This window comes from Miniopterus natalensis, chromosome 10, assembly GCF_054644295.1.
Source record: "Miniopterus natalensis isolate mMinNat1 chromosome 10, mMinNat1.hap1, whole genome shotgun sequence".
In the NCBI taxonomy this organism is placed as follows: domain Eukaryota; kingdom Metazoa; phylum Chordata; class Mammalia; order Chiroptera; family Miniopteridae; genus Miniopterus; species Miniopterus natalensis.
In genome coordinates this window covers 2,126,270-2,150,223 of record NC_142090.1, presented here as the reverse complement: position 1 = coordinate 2,150,223, position 23,954 = coordinate 2,126,270, and the positions used below count along the sequence as shown (strand labels likewise).

Genomic DNA, 23,954 nt, shown 5'->3' with positions numbered 1-23,954 from the left:
CAAACACGAAAAACAGGCTGCAGGGGTTTAAAAAAATACTTTTTGTTGACTTATAGAGAGAGAGGAAGGGAGAGGGAGAGAGATAGAAACATCGATATTGGAGAGAGTCATTGATCGGCTGCCTCCCGCATGCCCCCGACTGGGGACTGAGCCTGCAACCCGGGCGTGTGCCCTGATGGGAATCGAACCCGCAACCTCCTGGTGCAAGGATGACGCCCAGCCATTGAGACACACTGGCCAAGGCAACAAATAATTTTCTCCATTCGTGACGGCCGTGACCCCGGGACACTACCTACCTGTTCAGGTGTCGCTGGGCGGCTGTCGCTGGGTGAGAGCAACAGAAACGAAATGTTCCACCCCTGCCTCAGTCTCCACCAAGGGCATGGGAGGCAGGAACCTGGCACAGAATCATAGGGCTTGTTAGGAACTTGGTCCCCGGAGGTAGTTTTCACGTTGCTGAGATCTCTCAGCCGGGCCTGTTCTGTTTATTAAGGAACAGCCTCAGTGATATTTAATTTTTAAAGTTACTTTTAATTATGGCGAGTTGTGGACCAATGAGAGAGCTGTCTCTTCAGCATCCACCTGAATTAAAATCAACATAAAATTCGTATTCAAGGCGCGAAAAGAGAGTTTGGCAGGCGCCCCTCCGCTTTGTAGTGGGCCTTGCCCACTTGTCTTTTCTTGTTTCATTTGGGAAAATAATACGAGAGATGGGTCGTAAAATCTTTGAAATTCAATCATGATGAGGGGGTCCTAAAGGGAATTAAACGATTACTTCTGGAAAACATAAATATAATACAGCATCTTTATAATAATAATCTTGCCCTGGCCGGTGGTCTCAGCTGTTACAGCCTCGGCCTGAGCGCCAAGGGTCTCAGGTTCGATTCCCAGCCAAGGGCATGTCATCGGCGCCGGGTCAGCCTCCCACCCTCTGAAGATCCAAAGGAAACCCGGGACCCCTTCTGAGCCTCAGCATCCCTGGCCCAGGGGCCCACCCCGTGACCTGCCCCGTCCTCCAGGACGAATGGAATTTACCTCGTTCCCCCTCCCCAGGCCTCAGGAATATCTCAGCCTCTGACAGGCGAGAAGACAGCCTTACGGCTCATTTACCAAGTTGGCGTTCGTGTCCTGAGAGCGCTTCCAGCGCTTGTGGCACAGCAGCCTTCCCTTTCCCGGGAGACCGACCTCCCCTAGAAGGCGGCCTCGTTTCCAGCGGCTCCTGACGGCAGAAAGGGCCCGACCCCAGGAAGGGCCGCCCTTCCCTGCAGGGCCCAGGGCCGCGGTTCTGAGCGCCCACAGCGCCCCCACGTGGCCGGATCAGGCTCGGGCTCCAAGTGGCTCTCGGTCCCGGGCTTCCAGACCAGCCCGACCACGAGACTCTGTTCTGTCGCTTTCGTGTTTGCAGTCGGGCGAGTCCACCCAAGGCTTGTCGGAAACAAAGCTCCCGGGGAAACAGGATTTGCCAGGTCGTTTGAAACGACGGGGCTGCGATCCCAGGGGCGCCGTTGGTGGGCTCGGGGTGGGGGGAGAAGCAGCGGGCGCAGCCGGGAGACCACGAGGGGCGTCTCTGTCCGTTTCCCTCCTGCTGGTTTCTTCTCCGGGGTCGAGGCGACGGCCCAGAACACACAGGGTCCCAGCGGTCAAACGGCTGCAGGGTAAAGGGAACTCGCTGAGCCTGAGCCATCGATCGGCTGCCTCCTGCAGGCCCCCTGCTGGGGATCAAGCCAGCAACCCGGGCATGTGCCCTGACCGGGAATCGAACCCGGGCCTCCTGGTTCATAGGTTTGATGCTCGACCGCTGAGCCACGCCGGCCGGGCCGGGCCTGCCTTTGATGAACACAGAGTGACGCTCACATCCGAGCACTGTAGGGGCGCCCTCCCTCGGCCGGCTGGGTTAAGACTCCCAGGCCTCGCCCCTCCCGTGCACAAGTCCCAAGCGACCCCTCATTCTGTGAAATGACAGGGACGTCTGTGTGAGCTGAAAGCAAACCCCTCCCCGGGTGTTCCGAGCGCCGGGCTCCGCGTGTCCTCGGAGCCGGCCTGGCCTCCCGTGTCTTTGATCCTAACTCTGATCTCCGGTGCCCTGGGCATGGGCCCTGCCACCCCCGGCCCCCAGCAGGCACCGGTCGGTGGATTCCAAGCCGGCTCTTCTGACGCCCGGTCAAGGGGTGCTTCTTAGGGGCGTGTTTAGGGTGACAAGGTGGCGTGTTCGAGAGCCCTTTGAGTGGAAAGTGCGGATGGACCTAAGAGTTTTATTTTTTATTGGGCAAAGCAGCCATTCCTCCTCCCTGCCCCTCCTGTTCGGACGCGCTCCCTTCCCTGTGGCGTTGGCATCACTGCCCAGGGCCCGCTCCCTCCTCCACACACACAGGCCTCTGGTCGCGTTTCCCTGCAGACGCTGCAGTGGGAGGAGCGGGGGACAGTCACAGGGGCGCTGCCCCGGGATCGTGGACAAACAGCAGGGCAGAGTCGGGGGGAGCTTCCCGATGCGTCTGTGGTCGTGGGTTATTAACCAGAGGCGGCCACGGCGTCCCTGAGGGTCGGGCGTGTGCACGAGGTTTGGTTTCTCCCCAAGTGACACATCGCTGGAGCCCCTGCAGAGCGTGGACGGGCCTCTCAGAGCGTCTCGGGCTGTTGGTGGGAGAGCGGATGCTTCGCGCGGTCAGTCTCGCGCCAGGAGCCCGTCCGTGACAGCCGGGCTTCGGAACCGTTCCTGAAGGGGAGGGGCCGAGGCAGAGGGGTTTCTTCTCGGGACGGGGGTGCGGCCCGGTTTCAGTCCAGCAGCTCCGCGCGTTAGGGCCCTGGGTCTGCGTCTGCACCGGCGTTTTCCCCCCGCGTGGCCACAAGTGGCCGCAGCATCTCTGAGCCGCGAAACCGTCTCCCAGCTGAGTTCAGAGACAGGAAGCCAGACGGGGGGCAGTGCTGGGGGGAGAGACCAGGGTCCCTCCTCTAACCTCTGTCTGTTATCAGGGAGCAAAAAGCTTTTCAGCCCGGCCGGCGTGGCTCAGCGGTTGAGCGTCGACCTGGGATCCAGGCGATCGGGGTTCGATTCCCGGTCAGGGCACAGGCCCGGGTTGTGGGCTCGATCAATGACTCTCATCATTGACATTTTTCTCTCTCTCCCTCTCCTTTCCTCTCTCTGAAATCAGTAGACATATATTTAAAAAAAAACCCCACACACAAAAAAATACTTTTCAGTAGCTGCCCAGAAAGCATTTTATGTCTCTAGCCGAGTAGACACCCTTAACCTGAGGCCAGAAGTTCTATATTGGGGGCAAAAAGTGAGAAGGGGTGCGGGAGGGTAGCTTTGGGGTAACCGAGGGAGGGCTGCTCGCGGCATAAGCGGGTGACTCCCGTGAAGGTTCATGTCTTACCTCGGGGGGGGGGGCGTGGATTCCGTCCCCCACCTCACCGTGTCTTTGGACCGATAACCACGTATTGCTTTTCTCCGAGTAAATTAAGTCGCCCGGAAAGAGGTTTATCTTACGGATTTGACTCTTAACTCGCACGCTCAGAATTCGTTTCGCTCGCCGACAGCCTGGTGCATCTCCTTTGGAGTCGAAGGCGAGGCTCCCTGTGTGGAACCCGGGCTCCGAGAGAGACATCAAGGGTCCCGGGAGACGGGTGAGCACGCGGCCTGCGGTGCCGATTCTTTGGCGGCGGGTCGGCTGAGAAACCCGAGAGTCCTTCGAAAGCATCCATCTGTGTCCATTGGTTTTTGTTTTTGTTTTTTTTCACAAAGGTTTAAAAGTTTTCCGTACAAAGGATGCAACTTGGGTACTGTTGGGTCCTGAAGAAGTGAAATGAGGGTGCTTGTGGGTGCCTCGCGGAGGATCGGGGTAACGGGACGCGCCGGGGGTCCCACGGAGCAGGTGGCACCCGCCTCGGCCTTTGGAGCCACAGTCGGCCTTGTGTCCGCTGTGAGGGAGACGCGCCGGTCCAGCCGCGGGCTCGTGACGCGGGCTCATTGAGCCGACGGCGATTTCTGTTTACCCGTCAAGCGGGAGAGAAGCCTAAGGAGCTGTCAGGGGAGCTGCCGCTGGGAGCCCCAAATTACACCGGTTTCAATGCGATTAGGGACCTGTTGAGGGGGGCGGTGGGGCGGTGGGGTCGCCGCGGGACGGGCTGAATTACCCGCACGATCAGTGAGCGTCTGCATTTCAGCTTTATGGCTCCTGACGCCGTGTTTTCGTTACTGAGAAAAGCGGCCTCTCAGGGCCGACCCCCCGCGTGGACCCGCACGGGCCCGCCCGAGACAGTGCGGAGACTCAGCAGCAGGCTCGGGGCTGCTTTCCTGTCCCAGATCCCGCTTCATCCTTAGGATCTGCCGCGTCTGCGTCGACAGCTGCTCGTAAACAGTAAAGCTGCGCGTCCGGCCCAGAGAATGTGTTTAAAATGCAAGGAAAGCTGCCGGGCCGCCCAAAGTAAAAGCGAACTGCGACCTCCTGGTTCACAGCTGGGCGCTCGACCGCTGAGCCACGCCAGCCGGGCACGAGCCTGTTTCTAAAGGTGCAGGCGCGTCCCGTGGAAGTTGGGAGGAAATCTTAAGTGACGGTGGAAAAAAAAAAAATAACGAAATGGGTTTTATGATGAACATTTTAACGTTCCTTAAAGGAGCGGAGGCTCGGGGAAATTAAGTTCATAAAAGTCAGTTCTCAGCTGAAACGTGTTTATTAACTTCATTGATTTTTAATTCATGAGAAGGTTTTTTTTTTTAGTTTTTTATTTGATCGCGTTAAAAAGGCCATGAGGGGTTTTTAATGAAATCAATTTTTGAAAATGAGGCTTTTTTGTTTTCCCTGCAGCTCTGCAGGCGACTCTGCGAAATCGCGTCCTTTCCGGCGGGAAGGGAGGGGCTCTTTGCCGAGGTGTCAAATCTGCGTGTCTCTGAGATCGGCCCGGCCGGGGCGGCGTTTTACCTTCAAATGTACCCCTCATATCTGCTTTGTCTTTTCCGTTTGGCCACTACCCTTGTCCTGAGATGAGCCTCCGACCCCTCGATTCGAGGGCGAAACAGCGTTCTGAAAATGTCCCGCAAAAACCAACCCTGGTCCATTCTATTCCGGCTTTTTCTTAGCTTTTTTTAGGGAGCCTGTGTGGAAGGGAGGGAGAGAGAGAGCGAAACACGGATGTGAGAGACACACCGACGGGCTGCCTCCTGCGCAGGCCCTGGGCGGCGATGGAACCTGCAACCCAGGTAGTGCCCTTGACGAGAATCGAACCCTCAACCTCCCGTGCGTGGCCCGGGGCTCTAACCACGGAGCCACACCGGCCAGGGCCTGTTCGGCTTTGCACGAACTCCGAAGATCGCCTCTGTTGAACGGGGGAGGGCGGGCTCGTGCGTGCTCAGAAAAATCCATTCCCTCCGGGGAGTCCTTGCTAAATGGGCAGGAATCTCCCGACAACTCAGGAACATTTCGAGAACCTCGGGGCGGGGGGGGGGGGGGCGGTCACCTTGGTGCCGTTTAGAAAGGCCCTGCCGTGGGTTTTTCTAGGGCAGCGACCGGGGCGTGTATCAGACTCACGGCAGGGGCGGGGGGCTAAGCAGCAGCCCCGAGTCCGGATTCGGTAGGTTTGGGATGGGACCCCCACGTTCCGTTTCTCACCAGTCCCTCTACCCTGCTGGTCCAGAGACAACTCTTCGAGGGCCAGCGTTAGTGGGTTGAAGGTGCTACTTACTATCGCCCTGGCCGGCGTGGCACAGCCGTGCTCTGCCCACGCCCCGGAGGGTGGTGGGTTCGATTCCTGGTCGGGCCGCTCGCCGAGGCTGCAGGTTCGATCCCCAGCGGGGGGCGAGCAGGAGGCAGCTGACCAGCGACTCTCATCATTGGTGTTTCTCTCTCTCTCTCACTCTCCCCTCCTCTCTCTGAACCAATAAAGACATATTTAAAAAAAAAAAATGTGGGGGAGGAAAGGGGGTGTGGTCCAGTGTCTGAGGTTGAAGGTGAAACACAAGAGGACGGACCCCTAAAGGAAGGAAGAGCAGGTCCCCGCCCCCCACCCCACTGGGCTGGGGGGTCAGATATTTTCGCTGTGTGGACAGCAGCCATTTAGCCGAATTGATGGGGGTTGAACCTATTGGCGACCAGCGTCAGCACTCAGGTCCTTACCCGCGTCCGTCCCTGTGTCTCGAACTGAGTGTGGAAACCAGGCGCGGCCCAGGGACATCAGTAAAATGCAGAGAAAGGGGCTACGATGGAACTGCATTAATTTTACAGTGAGCCTTTCCGCCGGGTTAAAAGAAGTGTTTTTCTTTAAAACGCATTGATCTTTCAGTATCTGTTTGGAGAGCTTGACGCGAGCTAACTCCATTCATCCTTTCACACTGTGGTTTTTAAAAGCCAAGCGCAGCCCTTCTTTTTTCCTGTGCTGACATTTCCTGCTCGTGGAGTTTGTCAATAAGTCGCTCTGCCCAGACCCTAAGTGGTAGTCATCTTGCAAAAAATAAAAATAAAAAAAAATATTTTAAACAGAGAGAGATGAAGGTGGAGAGAGTTGAGAATACGCTTTGTATCTATGTATTTAGCACCGTATTTTCTCAAGCCACCCAATTATTTGTTCCATGTCTCCCCATTTATGTGAGTTCAGGGCGACGATATCTACAAGATGCACAGATGCCCCGTGTCTTAGGGGTCCCTTCCTTCAGACGCTGCTACGTTGGCCATTTCATTTCTCCAAGTATCACTGCCTGGAAACAGATAAAAAAGCCTGAAACAGGGTTCTGCTTTCCTCCTTTCCCTTGAAGAGACGGGATATAATCTCTCCTAGAAATAAGCAAACCCCTTAGCTAATAAAAACCATGCTTAGGCTGCTGAACTTCATGTGCTTTTGGCGTTTTTGCGATGCTGAGCTTGCACGGAGACCCGAAAGTTGCCTTTATGGTCATTAAAAAAAAAAAAAAAGACTACCCTCCCTATTCTGCAGCATCTGCCTAATTCCCATGACTTTTATATTTATTTTGTAAGTTGATTCCGGGGAAAATAAACACACACGCTCATGCCTTTATTTCTTGATTTAATTACAGGGAAGAAATAATCCTCTGAGACTCGGTAGGAAAAAAGGGTCAGTAGACATGATTTTCAGTATGAAGGAATTAAAATCTTGATATGAGATAATCCGTACAATATTTTTTCAAAAATGCTTTCGCCTACTTGCCTGATAAGCAGGAATTTGGAAACCCAGTTGAGCGTATTGGAGACGCTGGGAGGCAGGCCCAGTGGAGGCAGACACGGCCGCGTTCCCGCCTGCGATGCTACGGCTGAATTCAACGCCCAGAGCCAAGTTTTGCTGCTCTTCCGAATGTCTTTTCCCCTATTTGGGGGATGGGGTTCTGAAAAGCTTATAGAAGGCAATGCGCGAATGAAAGATGGATCATAAACTTCAAACGCCCGAGCTTGCAATTCTCTGCAGTTGCTTTAGTGAGATATTAACCCGTTTACTTTTTTTGCATTTGGGACTTCAGAGTCCCGACCGTGTAACTAAAGATACACTGGGACCCGTGTGTCAGCGTTTAGGGTAAGTTCAGACGGCACTGCTTGCCTGCTTGCAAACACGCGTGCGCAGACCCGCACGCCGAGTCAACACATCCTTTCGGGTGCGTTGTGTTCAATGTGCAAGGCAGGGGAAAGGAGCCAGATTGTTCTTTCGTTCACGGGCCCTCCTGCGCCTGAGGACCCTCCCGGGGTCTCACCTTGTTCTTTCCCTGGTAACTCGTTTCCTTCACACCTGCCTCTGAAGGGCTCTTGCTTGTCCTGATCCCCCACCCCACCCCCCAACTTCTCCTGTTTAATTTTCAGACTTGTTTCTCTCAACACAGATTTGCACCTCCACTCTCCCTCCAACGGTTTATGACTTTTATAGGGGTTTTTTGTGTGTGTCATTTTCTAAATAATTTTAAATAGAAACGGCTCGCCCTATTGCCTGAGTAATTTTGTTTTGTTTTGAACTTTTTCTAAATTTTCTTGTCGCTGAAATAGAAAATGGGTTGAGCACAAACCTTCCCCCACTTTTTTTTTTTTAAAACACACACACACACAAAAAACAAAATACACACACACACACACACACACAACTGAATACAAAATCTAACTTTTCTCCCCAGCCTCCCTGGCCGTGGGTGGAGGCCACTGGGTTGCCCCATAGGGCATGTCACCCAGAGAGCATTGGTATAATTCACAGCCATGCACGTAAAACTCCCCAAGATCGGGGTGGTGGTGGGGCTTTTAATTTTGACCAATTGGCATTTGAATATTTACAAGGTCACTTGATACCATTTTTTAAAAAAAATGTGTTTTTATTGATTTTTAGAGAGATTAGAAGGGAGCTGCCTCCTGCACACCCCCTACTGGGGCTGGAGCCTGAAACCAGGGCATGTGCCCTGACCCGGGAATTGAACCGGTGAGGTCTTGGTTCCTAGGTGGACGCGCAACCCCTGAGTCACACCAGCCAGGTGACAATGTCATTTTTAAAAGTTAGGGACAGGTGTCCCTTTATCTCCCCTTTCACTAATTGTTGCTTATATCCACAGATCTACTAAGGACAGTGGTATATAAACTGTTTCCACAGGAATGCTATACTTTGTATAACATGTTAGTACACAAAGTATCTATCTAATGCATCTTGTTCTAAATCTGTGCAATGCTTACATAGATGCATATCTCACATATATACACATACATTACGTAAGTGAGACCCTGACAGCATCTATATTTACTGAAATGTCAGGATCCTGAGCCACCGGCAGCAGCAGGAACATTCCTCTCATGTCCCTGTCAGGAAAGGGAGCCTCCGGGGATCAAAAGCACAGCTGGGGCAGCCGGTGGCGGATGCCAGCAGGCCTTTCTATTCATCTAAATGTGGTGACTTTTAAAGTTTAGCTTCATTCCTCTGCATTCAAAGGAAAGTTGGGCGGTCAGCTTTTGCACCCCAGCCCCCCAGACCTGTGGTGGGGCATCTGCTTATAGGGTAAGCCTCGGCCACCTAGGGAACCTCTGAGCTCCCCGGGGGGGCGGGGGCACTGGTGTCCCTTGGTTTTATAGTTTCTAAACTATCTTAACCATTGGACTTTGTACTCAGTGAAGGGAAACCACAAAGGGTCAAGCAGGATGCATGTGGCATGAATTTTGATTAAAACTGAAGACTGCCTGCTGGGCTCAGGGCTTGGGGAGTGTGTGGAAGGGACTGAAGGTGTCTGTCTAGGGGAGGGGGGAGGGGGTGGGGGGCAAGATTCACCAGCATCCAGTTTTTTCCTCCAGGGTAAGGGGACGGGGTCTCTGGGATTTCTGGGCTTGGGCAGTGGTGTCAGGAGGTGGCCTTGGACTCAGACCCAACACGGGCTGGGAGCCCTCAGCGTGGCCTCGCCCATTTTCCTAAAAACCTGAATAGAAGTCGTCCTGGGGCCTCAGTGGAGCTGGGAGCACCGCTGAGTCCCGAAGAGGCCAAGGTGAAGTGCTCACCTTGCCCAGGTGTGGAGAGAGCCGGGGAGGGCGTGGCCAGGTGCAGTATCCCACCTGTCCCCTCCTCTGGCGTTTGGGGTCCTCCTAGCTGGCATTGGGGTGGTACAATCACCCCAGTTTGAAGGGATGCACGCAGGAGGGAAGGGGGCGCACAGAGAGGATGGTGGGTGGGGCGGGGAGAAGCGGGAGCGCCCAGAGCCCCTGTGGAGACCAGGGCGCAGATTCGAGGGGGAGGGACGGAGGGGACCCCAGGCCGGGGGGCGGGAGGAGCCCCGCCCGGGGCCTGCAGCGGGAGCCGGCGCCGAGGCCAGTTGGCGTCCGTCCGGCCGCGCGGGGGCGCTGCAGCTCGTCGGAGGAGCGCGCGCCGCCGACCCGGCACCGTCCCCGGCCCTTCCCGGGTGCGCGGCCCACCCAGGGCCGGGGCGGAGCCAGCTTTGGAAAAGTTGCCCGCATCCATCCCGAAGCCTCGGCCTGGGTCTGTGTTTATTGAAAACAAAGATCGGTCTGGCGATGCACACAGTTGGGGGGTAGGGGGTGGGGAGGAGCTGGAATCCCGTTGGTCTGAAGGCTCCGCCAGGCCCCCCCCTCGCCGGCCACTCCTGACCTTCCCTTCCCTTCCTTTTGAGGCTGGGTGACGGGAAATGGATGTTTTCCGAGCGGAGCCTGGTTTGGGAAGGAGGGAGGGCGCCCCGAAAGCGGCGTACCCCGAGCGCCCTCCTTTCCAGCCCCTACAGTTTGCCCTCCCTCAGCCCCTGGCGCACCCCAGGGGTCCTGGCTGTCTCTGTTTCAAGTTGGGAAGGGAAGCCGGAGGGGGAGCGCGGCGGGGGGTCCAGGCTGCGGCTGCCCCGGAGGCAAACGCGGGGGCGCGGAGGCAGCGCCGCTCGGAGGACAGGCCTGGCCCCGGGGTGCGCCCCCCGGCCCCCCTACACGCCTCCTGCCCACGGGCCGGCTCTCACGTGCTCCGTGTCCCTGCGCCGCGGGGGGCCACCCCCCTGGGGCCTGGGCGCGCAGAGCTCCCAGCACGCCCCCCCCCCCCGGGCCGCGCTCCCCGCGAGCCCCCCCCCGTCGCGCCCCACGTACCCCGGAGCCCGCCTCTGCTCGCCGCCAGCACCCCGCCACCCGGGCGCCATTACCCGGCAGGCGGGGGCCGGGCGCGCGGGGCTGCGCTCGGAGGCTCGCGGCGCTCCCGGTGGCGCCCGCGCGGGGGCCTAGGCTTTTCCCTCCCGCGTCTTGTTTTGCATTTTCCTGCCTCCCGTGGTTTGGATTAGGCCTCGCGCGGCGGCGGGGAGGAGTTGAGACCTCAGACGAGGGGGGGGCGAAAGCACGCCCCCGGGCCGGCGCCGAGCGCGGGGAGGGGACGGAGGGGCTGCGCCCCGCGGCCGCCGGCGGGGACCGGAGCGCGGCGCACGGACCGAGGCGCAGCCGCTCGCCTTCCTCCTCCCGCGTCTTCCTCGCTCGTCCCCCCGGAGGAGGTGGGGACGCAGCCGACAGCGGGGACGCGAAGCAGCGAAGCGCCCCGCAGACAGCAGCGCGCGCGCGCGGGGCGCCGGGGAGCGCGCGGGGACCCATGGCTTCGCTCTACCAGAGGTTCACCGGCAAGATCAACACCTCGCGGTCCTTCCCGGGGCCCCCGGAGGCCAGTCGCCTCCTGGGCGGCCAGGGGCCCGAGGAAGACGGCGCGGGGCACAAGCCCCCCGGAGCCCCGGCGCCCGCGGTGGTTCCCCGGGAGCGCGGCGGCGGCGGCGGCGGCCGAGCCCCGTTCCAGTACCGGGCGCGGAGCGACTGTGACGAGGAAGACGTAAGAGCCTCGGGGTGGGTGGGGGGCGGCGCGGGCTCGCGGCCAGCGCGCGGGGAGGCGGGGAGACGAGCTCCTCCGGGTCTCGGACGGTCTTCGGGCGCCCTCCCCTCCCCCACCGCTCCTGGGGGCGCCCCCAGACGCACCCCTGAGCGGAGATCTCGGCCGCCGGGTCCCTGTCTCCTGCAGGCGGCCAGGAGTTGGTGGCTCACAGCGTTTGGGGCGCTGCGCCCCCAGAACGTGGAATTGGCCCGAGGGTGGCGGATGCGTGGAGGTCTGTTGTGGACCGCATGGGGCTCTGGATCCCAAGCAGAGGATTTGGTCAGGCTGGGCTTACAAGGGGCTTTTCCTGTCCGGTTTTGGGGGGAGATAGTACCCCAAGCTCTTCCCCCCCTCCCACCTGTCACTGGCATCTCTCCATGGTGTCCTCCTCGCCTCCCCACACACCGTCCCTTCCCTCGCCTGCCTCCACTTCACTTCTCCAAGACACTTTCCTCCCCACTGCTGCACCTGGTGATTTTCTTTAAGAGAAAAAAATAAATAAATAAAACAGCAAACAAAAGCCCTAGCATCCGAGGCCCAACCACCTGTCTCGGGCTGGCACAGTTCCTCGCTGATGGGTGTGGGCCGCCCTGGGTACCTGCCTGGCCTCGGACGAGCAACTCCGCCTTAGACGGTGTCCACTGAAAACTTACCCAGGAGCAGGTTTTTCCACTCAGGGCAGGAAGCTGGGGTCGAAGGTTGTTTGCATATCGCCTTAGTAACCAGTGACTCAGGTCGTGTCTGCGAGAAAGATGTGTGGTCCTGTCTGTGTCTTCAGAGGCCCCCGCCAGGGAGGACCACGAGGAAAGAAAATGCCCTTTTCTGAGACCTGCTCTTCCCAGGGAAGAGAGAAAAAATCGCAGACCAGCTCTCAGAGGGGCTGCAGGGCAGGTGCAGCTGCTGTGCGGCCCCCGGAGGTGTGCGGGCTGTGTCGGGTTGTGGAGCCCACCTGCGTGCCTTTGAGGAGTCCCACCCGGGTGCACCTGGGCGCAGGTCCTCACACGCGCCTCCCAGCCTCCCTGGGCAGGAGGCTGTGGTCCTTAAACAGGTCCCGGGTGGGTCACACTGCCTCACTGTGTGGTGTTTGTTTTATAGTACAAGGTGTGTGTATGGGGGTGCGGTTGAGTGCTTTCCTGGGACAAGTATGGAAAAAACAAAAGGAAAACCACTGAGGTTTTGTTGTTACTGGCTGCTTTGGTTTTGTTTTATGAATGGGGGATGTGGAGACCGTAATAGAGATGATCAAAGTTTGGGAGATGGAGACGGGGGCCTCGCGCTCACACACACACCCCCCCTGGGTCAGGTCTTGCGTGAGGTTCCTTTATTTCCTTTCCGATCCCTTGCAGACACCCCTGGTTACAGGGAGAGCCATCAGAGGATGTCCCTCAGGTCAGTGGGTCAGGTCCCCAGGGAGATGCCGGGATTCTTCAGGCATCTAGTCGGGGTGCTGGGAGCCTTTGAGGAGAGGTTCCGTTGGGGTTAAGGGGAACATTCGGGAGCATTAAGCTTTGGAGAGTCTCGGGAAAGACACTTGAGCTGCAATGCAGACAGAAATGATGCACTTTCTGCCTTAAAACCATCTTAAACATCTGACTTAAAACCGTCGAATTGTGTTGCTTGCAGTGAAAACAATGCAGTTTCTCCTCGAAGGACTCTAGGTGTCGCTAGGAGAAAGGCGAGGGGAGAGGTTCTGAGTTTTGTTTCCGTGATCTCCACCCATCCTTTTATTTCCCTTTTCATCTTAGCCTGGAGCATCTGTTTCCTTCTCCTCAGTTTGACATCTGTCTGGAACCGTTTCTCAGATAAGCAAAGGGAACAAATTGGCAATTTAACATTTGCAAATGACTGCTGCTGCTGCTGGGGCTCCGAACAGCATCTCCAGCTTAATCTCATTAAGTCCAGACGTCAGTGTTTTTTTTTCCTTGGAAATTACAGAGGTGGTGCGTGTGGTGTGGTGCGTGTGTGTGTGTGTGTGTGGTGGAGCTTTAAATATAGTGTGTGCGTACGTAGTATCCTATGAAATATATAAACATAGTAAAAAATGTATGGTGAAACAAATGTCACAGGGCTAAATGTAGCAGCCGTTTCTTAAGACGTCGATGTGCTTTTCTCAGAAGAGTTATTCAAAATTGGAAAAGGTAACGCCTAAAAATTTACTCAAAGATAGTTGTACGTAGTAAAGAAATCACATTCTCACCCCAGGAACAGGGCGCAATTAGCTTAAGGTAAGAGGTGCTGGTTAAAGAAACAAAGTAACGCCCTGGCCAGTGCGGCTCAGTGGTTAGAGCGTCGGCCTGCGCACCAACCGTTCGAAGGTTCGATTCCCCGTCAAGGGCAGGTACCTGGGCTGCAGGTTCCATCCCTGACCCCGGTCAGGGTGCATGCAGGAAGGAAGCAATCCATGTGTCTCTCTCCCATCGATGTTTCTCTCCCTCCCTCCCTCCCTCCTTTCCTCCCTCCCTCCCTCCTTTCCTCCCTCCCTCCCTTCCACTCTCTCTAAAAATCAACGGAAAAAAAAAATCCTCAGGTGAAGATTAACAACAACAAAAGAAACACAGTAGCTATAAAAACCGCTTTTCTGACAGCAGCCTTTTTCAGGATTAAAGGATCTCGAGTTGTCATGTTACCACCCACGTGGAAACCTGAAGATAAAGCGCTGACGAGGCGTGCACCGCCTTCATCCTGTGTGTCTGCGCGCATCCCTTGGAAACGTTGACGCCTCGGTCTGCACGCGGCCGGCCCGGGGAGCTGTCCGAGGTGCTGAAGCGTCCTCTGCGTTAAGCGCGCGGGGCTCTACCTGGTGCCTCGGTCACCAGGCTCCGGCCGCTAAGGCAGGCGGCTTTGTTACTCTCTGTGACTTGTCAGCCAGCTGTCCCGTGGCGCAGAAACAGCTTTCCTGCCTTAGCCACCCAGAGGACAGTACCCAGCGTACCTTTAAAATCCAATGGGCTTTATGCCTCTTGTCCTTGCATCCGGAAAAGGGATCTTAAATTGGAGTTCTGGAGCCCTCTGTGTGTGCACATACATATGCCTGAAAATGATTGGGAATGGGTGACACCCCCCCCCCAAAAAAGAAATTTAATGTGGTCACAAGGTCTAGCAGAAGTAAGTCCAATGCTGAGGTTACATGGCAGGTAATTAGCAGTGTATTTGCACAAACAACACACGTAAGGGACACCCCCCTCCCGGGGAGCACTACAGACAAGCCTGTTTGGGGCCGGTTAGTTCTAAGAAGAGAAGTTTAACTTAGGCATCAATCAGGGTTTCCTCATCGGTCTTAGATTTATTTAAATGTAACGCCAATTACTTGAGCAACCCCTCTGAGCAATCAATAGCTATTTTGATTTAAAATTCATTCTGCAGGTTTAAAAATAAGTCAACTCTTCAAGGGAATGTTGGCGGAAGTGACTTTTAATGGAATTTATTGACTTGGATAGGAAAGAACTGTGACTGGGTTTAAAATGAACTTTGTCCTGCCTCTTTCTTGAGCATTTTTTAATTTTTAAATTTTTCTTATTGAAATATAGTTGGTATATAATATTCTGTTAGTTCCAGGTATATATATATATATATATTTTTATTTTTTGAGGATTCCGGAGGCTTTGGCTCCTAGCAGGGCCATGGTATTGTTGAGGTCACACCAGCATGTCCCCGTAGTAGCCTTCATTCTTGGTGACACGTGACTTCCTGACAATACAAATGTGGTTACAACAGGATTTTCAAACTGCAGCATTGGCCAAAACAAGGATCGAGCTAGGGGTCCCTGCTTACTGATGTCCGTCGCCCCGACAGGGCCACTTCCATGGTTCTTCGGCCACCAGCCAGCCCATATTCCCCGCCCCCCTTGATTTCCCGTCAGTCTAATGCCAGCGTCCTGATCATGTCTCCTTGGGATTTATCGACTTAATTTTTTAAGAAGTAGCTTGGCTCCACAAAGATGTTTATATGCACTGTTAGTTTCTTTTTTAATTTTAACACGTTGTTTGCGGGTAGTTTTCATGGCACGCTCCACTACCAGTCAACTTAAAACATATAAATACGTTTCCCGCATACACTGCGTTAATATGTTTTTATTGATGTCAGAGAGAGGAAAGGAGAGGGAGAGAGAGAGAGATAGAAAGATCAATGATGAGAGTCATTGATCGGCTGCCTCCTGCAGGCCCCCCCCGGATCGTGCCCACAACCCGGGCATGTGCCCTGACCGGGAATTGAACCCTAACCTCCTGGTTCATAGGTCAACACTCAACCGCTGAGCCACACCGGCCAGGGCACTGTCTTTGCCCTTGACCCTACACCTCAAAATTGTGCTCTTTCTTGTATCATGTGTCTTTCATGATGCTGCATAAATTCATGTCTTGTCTGTCTGTCTGTCTCTCTCTGAACTTGGCCTTCAATTCTTAGGAAAATAATTTCCTTCTACCCTTAAGGTAGGAGGGTCAGAGAACCTACACTCCATGGTTGGGGTCTCCACTCGTCTGTTCATCCCCTAAGATAAAGTTTTCCCCTTAAGATAAACGAGACGTGGGGAGAATCAGAATGAAGGTAAAGGGAGCTGAGTGTGTTCTGCCGCCTGTTTGGGGAGATCTCCAGAGTCGCTTCGTCACCCAGATGCGCGTTTCTCCTGAAGGGAATCGGAGAACTGGGAGGTCCTTGGCGACCACTGTCGTGAGCTCCTTCCAGGCCAGACACTAGATCGTTGTTTGTGGTGGTGACAGGATACCCACAGGGGATCGCATATCCCCAACTTGGGCATTTCCCCCCTTTGCATCCGCTCCGTCTGAACAGTGTTCTGCCTAATCGCCTCATTGCTACTCCTTGCACTGCCGGCCCTTGCTCTTCCCGGCGCTGCGCAGTGTCTGTCAGCCTGTGCCGGCTACATTGTCTCAGTAGTTTGGTTTCCTTCTTGTAACATTAAGTATCTCACTAGGTCAGACTGAGGCCCCTGAGTGGGTTGAATGCCCTGTAATACTATGTCATAGCACCCTGCTGGTCGTCCGAAAGGTTTAGGTTTGCCCTTTAGAACATGTTTTAAACACATGGGAAGTATTTACTACAAAACAGTCTCTCTGTAAAAGTTCTGGTAAAGTGAGACTCACTCCCTCCCTCCCTCCCTCCCTCCCTGCCTCCCTCCCTCCCTCCCTCCCTTCTTTCCTTCCTCCCTCCCTCCCTCCCTCCCTCCCTCCCTCCCTCCCTTCCTTCCTCCCTCCCTCCCTCCCTCCCTCCTTTCCTTCCTCCCTCCCTCCCTCCCTCCCTCCTTTCCTTCCTCCCTCCCTCCCTCCCTCCCTCCCTCCCTCCCTCCCTCCCTTCTTTCCTTCCTCCCTCCCTCCCTCCCTTCTTTCCTCCCTCCCTCCCTCCCTCCCTCCCTCCCTCCCTCCCCCCCTCCCTCCCTCCCTCCCTCCCTCCTTCCCTTCCTTCCTTCTTCCCTTCCTTCCTTCCTTCCTTCCTTCCTTCCTTCCTTCCTTCCTTCCTTCCTTCTTCCCTTCCTTCCTTCTTCCCTTCCTTCCTCCCTTCCTCCCTTCCTTCCTTCCTTCCTTCCTTCCTTCCTTCCTCCCTTCCTTCTTCCCTTCCTTCCTTCCTTCCTTCCTTCCTTCCTTCCTTCTTCCCTTCCTTCCTTCCTTCCTTCTTCCCTTCCTTCTTCCCTTCCTTCCTTCCTTCCTTCCTTCCTTCCTCCCTCCCTCCCTCCCTCCCTCCCTCCCTCCCTCCCTCCCTCCCTCCCTCCCTCCCTTCCTTCCTTCTTCCCTTCCTTCTTCCCTTCCTTCCTTCCTTCCTTCTTCCCTTCCTTCCTTCCTTCCTTCCTTCCTTCCTTCCTTCCTTCCTTCCTTCTTCCTTCCTTCCTTCTTCCTTCCTTCCTTCCTTCCTTCCTTCCTTCCTTCCTTCTTCCCTTCCTTCCTTCCTTCCTTCCTTCCTTCCTTCCTTCCTTCCTTCCTTCCTTCCTTCCTTCTTCCCTTCCTTCTTCCCTTCCTTCCTTCCTTCCTTCCTTCCTTCCTTCCTTCCTTCCTTCCTTCCTTCCTTCCTTCTTCCCTCCTTCCTTCCTTCCTTCCTTCCCTCCCTCCCTCCCTCCCTCCTTCCCTCCCTTCCTTCCTTCCTTCCTTCCTTCCTTCCTTCCTTCCTTCCTTCCTTCCTTCCTTCCTTCCTTCCTTCCCTCCCTCCCTCCCTCCCTCCCTCCCTCCCTCCCTCCCTCCCTCCTTCCCTCCTTTATTTTTCAGGTACAGTTGACATCCAATATGCTTTTGTATTAGTTTCAGGTGTACAGCGCAGTGATTAGACAATCGTATACTTTACAGAGTTGTCCCCCTGATATTTCCCGTACCCGCCTGGCACCGTACACAGTTACATAATGTCACCGACGGCAGCTACAGAGTAGCCACGGTGATGTAAAGTACAGCTTCGGGAATATGCGTCACCTTTACAGAAGAAACAACTCAGCAAATCTTCCACCTCGAAGGAACTTGCTGAAGTTATACCGATGACAAAATCCTGCACAGTGTTGCTTCTCTCAGCATGGGGAGTGGGGCCATAGTTAGGAGTTGTCTGTGTTACAAGGAGGCAGGACCGGTGACCTACACAAAGAGTTGAGGTGACTGCGGGGAAGCCAACTGTAGCCTCAGCGCCCCTTGGCCGGCCCTGGCCAGTGGGGCTCGGTGGCTGGAGCATTGGCCTGCACACTGAGGGGTCTCGGGTTCGGTTCCCAGTCTAGGGCATGTACCTGGGTTGCAGGTTCAGTCCCAAGCCAGGACCAGGTGCGTGCTGGAGGCAGCCAGTCAACGTGTCTCTCACATCGATGTTTCTCTCCCTCCCTCCCTCCCTTCCGCGCTCTCTAAGAATCAATGGAAAAAATATCCTTGGGTGAAGATTAACCAAAAAAACCCCACACCCCTCACCTTGCCTCTGCGTTGCACCTTGAAGGCTTTTAAAGCAGGGCTGCGTGTGTCTCATTTCACCTTCGTAATTACGTTGGCTGGGGAGGAAAACCGTAACAAAAGGCTAATCTGCTGGCTTGAAAAATTCATAAGGGGAGGCCTCGTTTCTTTGTATCTGGATGAGTCAGTTGTCAACTGTGAACGTTGCGGACACATCTCAGTGCGTTAACAAGTCTCTGCTCCCTGGAGCCGGCCAGAAAAATGTACGGTTTGCTTAAAACCAGATTTGTTTGTGGAAAAACGAGGGTTCTGCCTTCCCCGTGGGCTGGAGCTGAGCTCTGTGTCGCGGGAAGACGTTCGAGGTGGGCGTGGAACCTGCTCCACGTGGCGTCACGCCTGCTTGTTGCGGCCGCGGTGGACTTCTGCAGGGACTTGTGTGCGTTACCTGTGGGTTCAGGGAGGTCTGAGCATTAGATTGGCAGGATCTTTCTGTTTTTCCTTTGTACTGAATTTAGTGAGGTGACTTTGGTTCATAAAATTACACAGGTTTCAGGTGTACAATTCTGTGTACACCATCTGTATGTTGCGCTGTGTGTTCAACACTCAAAGTCAAGTTTCCTTCCATCGCCATTTATCTCCCCTGTACCCTCCTCTGCCCCCCCCTGGTGATCACCATACTCTTGTCTGCGTTTATGACGGTGTTTTTTAGGGTTTTTTTTTTTTTTTTTGCTTCATTCCTTCACCTTCTTCACCCAGCCCCCAACCCCCTCCCCTCTGACAGTCTGTTCTCTGTATCTCTGAGTCTGTTTCTCTCTGTTTTTCAGTTTATTTTGTTCTTTAAATTCCACGTATGAGCGAGATCCTGAGATGCTTGTCTTTCTCCGCCTGGCGTATTTCACTCAGCAAAATGCTCTCCAGGTCCCCCCAGGCTCTCTCAGCGGGCACGAGATCCTTCTTTACGGCTGCGTAGTATTCCACGGCGTGAATGTCCCACAGCTTTTTCATCCATCATCTCCTGATGGGCACTGGGGCTGTTTCCGGATCTTAGCTATTGTATTACTTTATATTTTTGAGAATGGCATCCACTCCTTTCCTATGTGAGATGACTATGATGGGACTGTCTCTAGGTGTTGGCTTCGGACATTTTTTTCTTCATACAATAGAGCTTTTTAAAAAAAATTTTTTAATTTTTTATTTTGTACACAACACTTTTTCTCCTTTGGAGCCAGAATGATTAATGAGTTTAATTTTTGCAGGCAGCTGGCAGGATGTGCTGAGTAAGACGTGCATGTTCATTGTGTATAGCTCTGCCCCTTTCGATTACCCCGCGATATTCATTATTGATCCCTCACATAGAGCATGGCCTTTAAAAACAACACATTCAGTAATTTTTTTAAAATTAAATTCTGCCTAGTTTAGCATTAAAGGCATTGAGAGGTCAGGGTTCGATTCCCAGTCGGGGCCTGTGCCCGGGTTGCCGGCTGGATCCCCAGCAGGGGGCGCCCAGGAGGCAGCCGGTCACCGACTCTCATCATTGATGTTTCTCTCTCTCTCCCTCTCTCTGAAATCAGTAAAGACATATTTTTAAAAAGACATCGAGAGCCCACGTGTTATTTTCTGTTTGTTTATCTTTGCGTTTTATGCGCATCGGTTTGATTTCACTGTACAAACAGAACACCCCCAACCTTCCTGGTTAATGACTTTGGGAACATTTATCTTCATAACGATCGCGCGCTGCACAGCCACCTGAGAAAGAACATTTTAAAATGTGATCACATCTAATTTTACAAACGAGAGGACCGTAAGTAAGCCTGCGAATCCAATTTGGCAAATCATGTGCGTTCCCCGGGCCTCAGGGGAGCCCCGCCTGGTGCTGCCTCCTGCGTCCTCAGGACGCGCTGCCGTTGGGCAGTTAACTTCACGAATCGCCGAGCCTTAACACTGGGCAGCGTGGAGCAGTGGGCTCTTTGTTACATTGTCCACCATCGTCGATATAACTGTGCGCGTCCGTTATATTTTGTATATGACACACACGGCCTGTTGAAGGTGCGTCCGCCAGAAGGGGAGCGGACACGGAATAAGGGGACTTTGGAAGAGCCGGGAGTAGAGGAGGTTGTACCAGGGGAGAGGGTGGAGCAGAAATTGAAGGTGGAAAGACTCCAGTCCCCCAACCATTTTTCTCCCAAATACTCAGTTTTCTAAACTGTATTCAGATCCTCCATACGCCTTAGGCAGGCCGTGTGCCCCCCTGTGTTCGTTGCGGTGTTATCTACAGCGGCCAAGGTGTGGGAGCAGCCCAGGGGCCCACCAGTAGGCACTTGGATAAAGAATTTTTTAAAAATTAAATTTTGCCTAGTTTAGCATTCAAGGCATTGAGAGGTCACTGTTCGATTCCCGGTCAGGGCCTGGGAATACATTGTATACAGTGGAATATTACTAGGTCATAAAAAATGACACCTTACCATTTGAGACCACGTGGGGCTTTGTGAGCCAGGGGATAGGTAAGCTACACGCTCCCCTCTTTTGCTGTGGAAACCACCAGTTTTCTGTTCAAGGAGCAAGACACAGACTGGTTCGTAAACCGCTGAGATTACATTAGTACAGTGTAGCTTGCCCGGAGCTGACCGGCCCAGTGGGGTAAATGTTAACCTGAATGAGTTGCTACATTGTAAACGGACCCGATCCCGTCACTGTCAGTGGATACAATCAGCACTTTCTAAACCGCAACAGTTTCACTTGCCTTCCTGTATCTCGTGTAACACTTTTCAGCTCTCAAGGGGCCTGAGAGGGAAGAGCTGCAGCCTCACTACATCCCTTCCGGCCTGGGGTCGGGGTCGGGGTCGGGGTCGGGGGTCGGGGTCGGGGTCGGGGTCGGGGTTGGGGTGGAGGGACCGGCCGGGGCTGGCTGAGCGGGCAGATGGGCTGCCATGTATCGATGGTGGAGGCACAGGGTCCAGCCTCAGACCGTTGCTAAGGGTCAGCCTTGGAGATGAGGCTTCGGGTCATTGCCTGGAGACCCTTCAGGTCAGGGAAGGAGAAAGTTGCAGGCAGGGGCTTTGAAGGTCACCCGGGCGGAGAAAAGTCTCAGTCCCGGAGCCGCGTCCTGAGCGCCTGCTGTGCCCTGGATCTAATGTGCAGATGTTCAGGACAAGATTATATACAATGTAGCAACGGAGGGGCCGCGCTACATTGTATATAGGAAACGTCAGCAGCGCCTCTCCCTGTAGCACCATCTTCTTTCTCCCGTTAGCATCCTGCCTGGGACCCGTTTGCCTCCGTGTATCTGTGGGCAGGTGTCAGGGTGTCTTCCTGCTCCCCAGATTTTTCATTTCTGCCCCCTGAATGACCGGATGTCCTTTACAGGGAGGGAGGAGGCCAGAAAAGACAGGGGCTGTTGCTGTAGAAACGGGAGCTGGCCGAGGAGCGGGGTCTGGCTCCGTGAGGGGCGCCGGCCTTCGGGATCCGCAGTCGTTGAGACGCCTCCTCCCCGCCCCGCGGCCGCGATGCCGTCCCGCAGCCAGCAGCGCTCTCTTTGCAGGTGCAGGGGAGCACCTGAGCGGAATCCCGATGTCCCGTTGCCTCTGTAGGAAAACAGGTTCCTCCTTCACCACAATCGTAAAAAAAATCCATCGCGCCCTTCAGCCCTGCAGGGCTCCCGGGGTTAACCTCGGTGTCTGCAGCAGGAGGCGACCTTGAGGGGTCATCTGCAGTCCTCGCTGTCTCTCTCCCCCTCCCCCTCCGACACCCGAGAATCTCTCTGTCCTCTAACAGCCGCCCGGAAAGAGTCCCCACCATCGCCCAGGGTGGGCTGCCTTTTGCCCCAACCCGGTTTTTCGTTGCTACAGGGCAAGTCCATTTCCTTGTGCTCCGACCTCTCTCGGGACAACGGCTTTTCAAAGTTCCCATGGGGACAGCAAGGGCCTCCTGACTCTCAGACTAAGGATTTCGCATTGGCTGTTCCATCTGCCCGAACACTGTTCCCTGGGGATCCCCTTGCCTGGCTCCTACCTCGGCTCCAGTGTCATTTCTCAGTAAAGTCTACACCACCCAGCGTATTTAAAATTGCAGCTCGCCCCTCCCATCCCTCAGGATGGCCGCCATCCTGGCCGCCGTATCGTGTCTCCCTCTGACCCCCCAGTAACCGAACTCGTGTAAGGATCTTCGGCCGGCTCGTCCTCTGAGGCACCCAGGTGCCCGGGGCAGTGCCTGGCGCATCCGGGCGCTCAGTCGGTATCTGTTGGATGAACGGGTGAATGCGTGAACGGCTCCTCCCTGGAGAACCCCCGTTAGTTTCTCTCTGAGTCACGCCGGGCCCCTGAGCTCTTCTCCACGCTGGTTTCGAAGCGGAAGGAGCTCTGGGCGTGGAGCTCTGGACCGGTGATGCCGCTGCTCACGCGTGTCCGCAAACAGACCCTTCTCTTCTCAGAAGTTCCCTTCTCGCTTGACTATGAACCTGCCCCTCCGGACGGATCCGGCGTCAGGCCGCGGTTGCCATCACGAGCCAGCTGTTTGGGAAACCATAGAATTTACTTTTGCAGAATCTGCTTAAAATGTGTCCGGTGGAGCAGGTGTGTGTTGTCCCCCAGCAAACAGGCCAGGGTGGGAGACGGGAGCATAAATAATAAATCTCCCCCCTGGGCCAAACATGGGGAAGGAGAAGGAGCCCCCACGGCGCCTCCGCCAGCCCCCAGTCGCTGGCATCTCTGCATCACTCATGGTTTCCTTCCGGACCCTCCCTGCGCGCTGCGTCCAATTTGAAGGAAACGGGTCATTTTTCAGCTGTGCCCTTCCCCAAGCAACAGCGCCGTCTCCCTCGGGGTTTCCAGTTCCCTCCACGGCCCTGGGTAAAATCCGCGTTTGGGGATGAGCGATAAGAGGGAAGCGCCTCACTGGGAAGGGAAAAATGTAAAATGTCACAAACCCTTAGAGCGGCCCCGCCCGCCTTCGCCGCTCTTTCCGTCCGTCCGGTCCAGTGACTTGAGTTTGGACCTCAGGGGACCCCCCCCCCCCCCGCCGCCGGGTTTGCTTTCTAAGATGACCCGTTTCTGCCCTCGGACGGGGCTCAAGTGCCGTCTTAGGGGCCCAGCTTGGATCTCAGGGCCCTGGCCCGACTCCTCTCAGCGCCTGGCCCTTCGCTTTTCCCTCCAGCCTCCCGACTCCGTCTTCCCTCTGAGCCTCGGTGGGTAGGGTCCCGGGCTCCATTTCTGGAAAACCCAGCCACCCCCAAGCCCATCGGGTCCCATTCTCTGTGAGCCACGCTCCGGAGGTGGGCAGAGGCCCCCGTGGCTCCCTCTCCTGCCCCTGGGCCCCGAGCCCCACGCGAGGGCAGCACCCGGGTCTCCCCGCGGAGCTGACCCGCTCACGCGGCCCGGGCTCAGCAAGGGCGTGTCCTACCCGGGCTCACGGCAGGCGCCCGCCCGGGATGTAGGCTGTGCAGGGACGCGAGGTGACCGACGTTTCTTTGTGTTATTTCTAAATGTCTGCACCTGTCCACTTTCCAAAATGGGACGTCATCCGTCACACTAGTGGATGCAGGTGACACCGGCTTCCCGCTCCTCGGTCTGGCCCAGAGACGAGCAGATGCTTTAGGAAGAGCCGGTTGTAAATCCTCTGGGCCTTGTGGTCTCTGCGTGGCCGGAGAGCGGCCACAGGCCCTCGTGAACGCAGACACAGCTGCGTCCCAGCCGAACTTCATTTACAAAAACAGGCACCGGGAGGGCTGTAGCCCCGGGTGCAGTTTGCAGGCTCCGGGGTTGGAGGAATGAGAGCTGCGAGGGCGGGCGGAGCGGACGGGAATGTGGG

General features: G+C 55.4%; 1 protein-coding gene across 2 annotated transcripts in view; it reads left to right on the top strand.

Annotated features, from left to right (window-relative positions):
• Positions 1-23,954, top strand: part of DPP6 (dipeptidyl peptidase like 6) — a 363,707-nt gene that overhangs the window by 85,045 nt on the left and 254,708 nt on the right. The window contains exon 1 of one of the 2 annotated variants that reach the window (XM_087820908.1): positions 10,887-11,253. The exons of the other annotated variant lie outside the window; for it this stretch is intronic. Coding sequence (XP_087677034.1) covers positions 11,023-11,253 — 231 coding nt within the window. The 5' untranslated portion in view covers positions 10,887-11,022. Of the gene's footprint in view, positions 1-10,886; positions 11,254-23,954 lie in introns of those variants that run through there. 2 annotated transcript variants of the gene reach the window in all.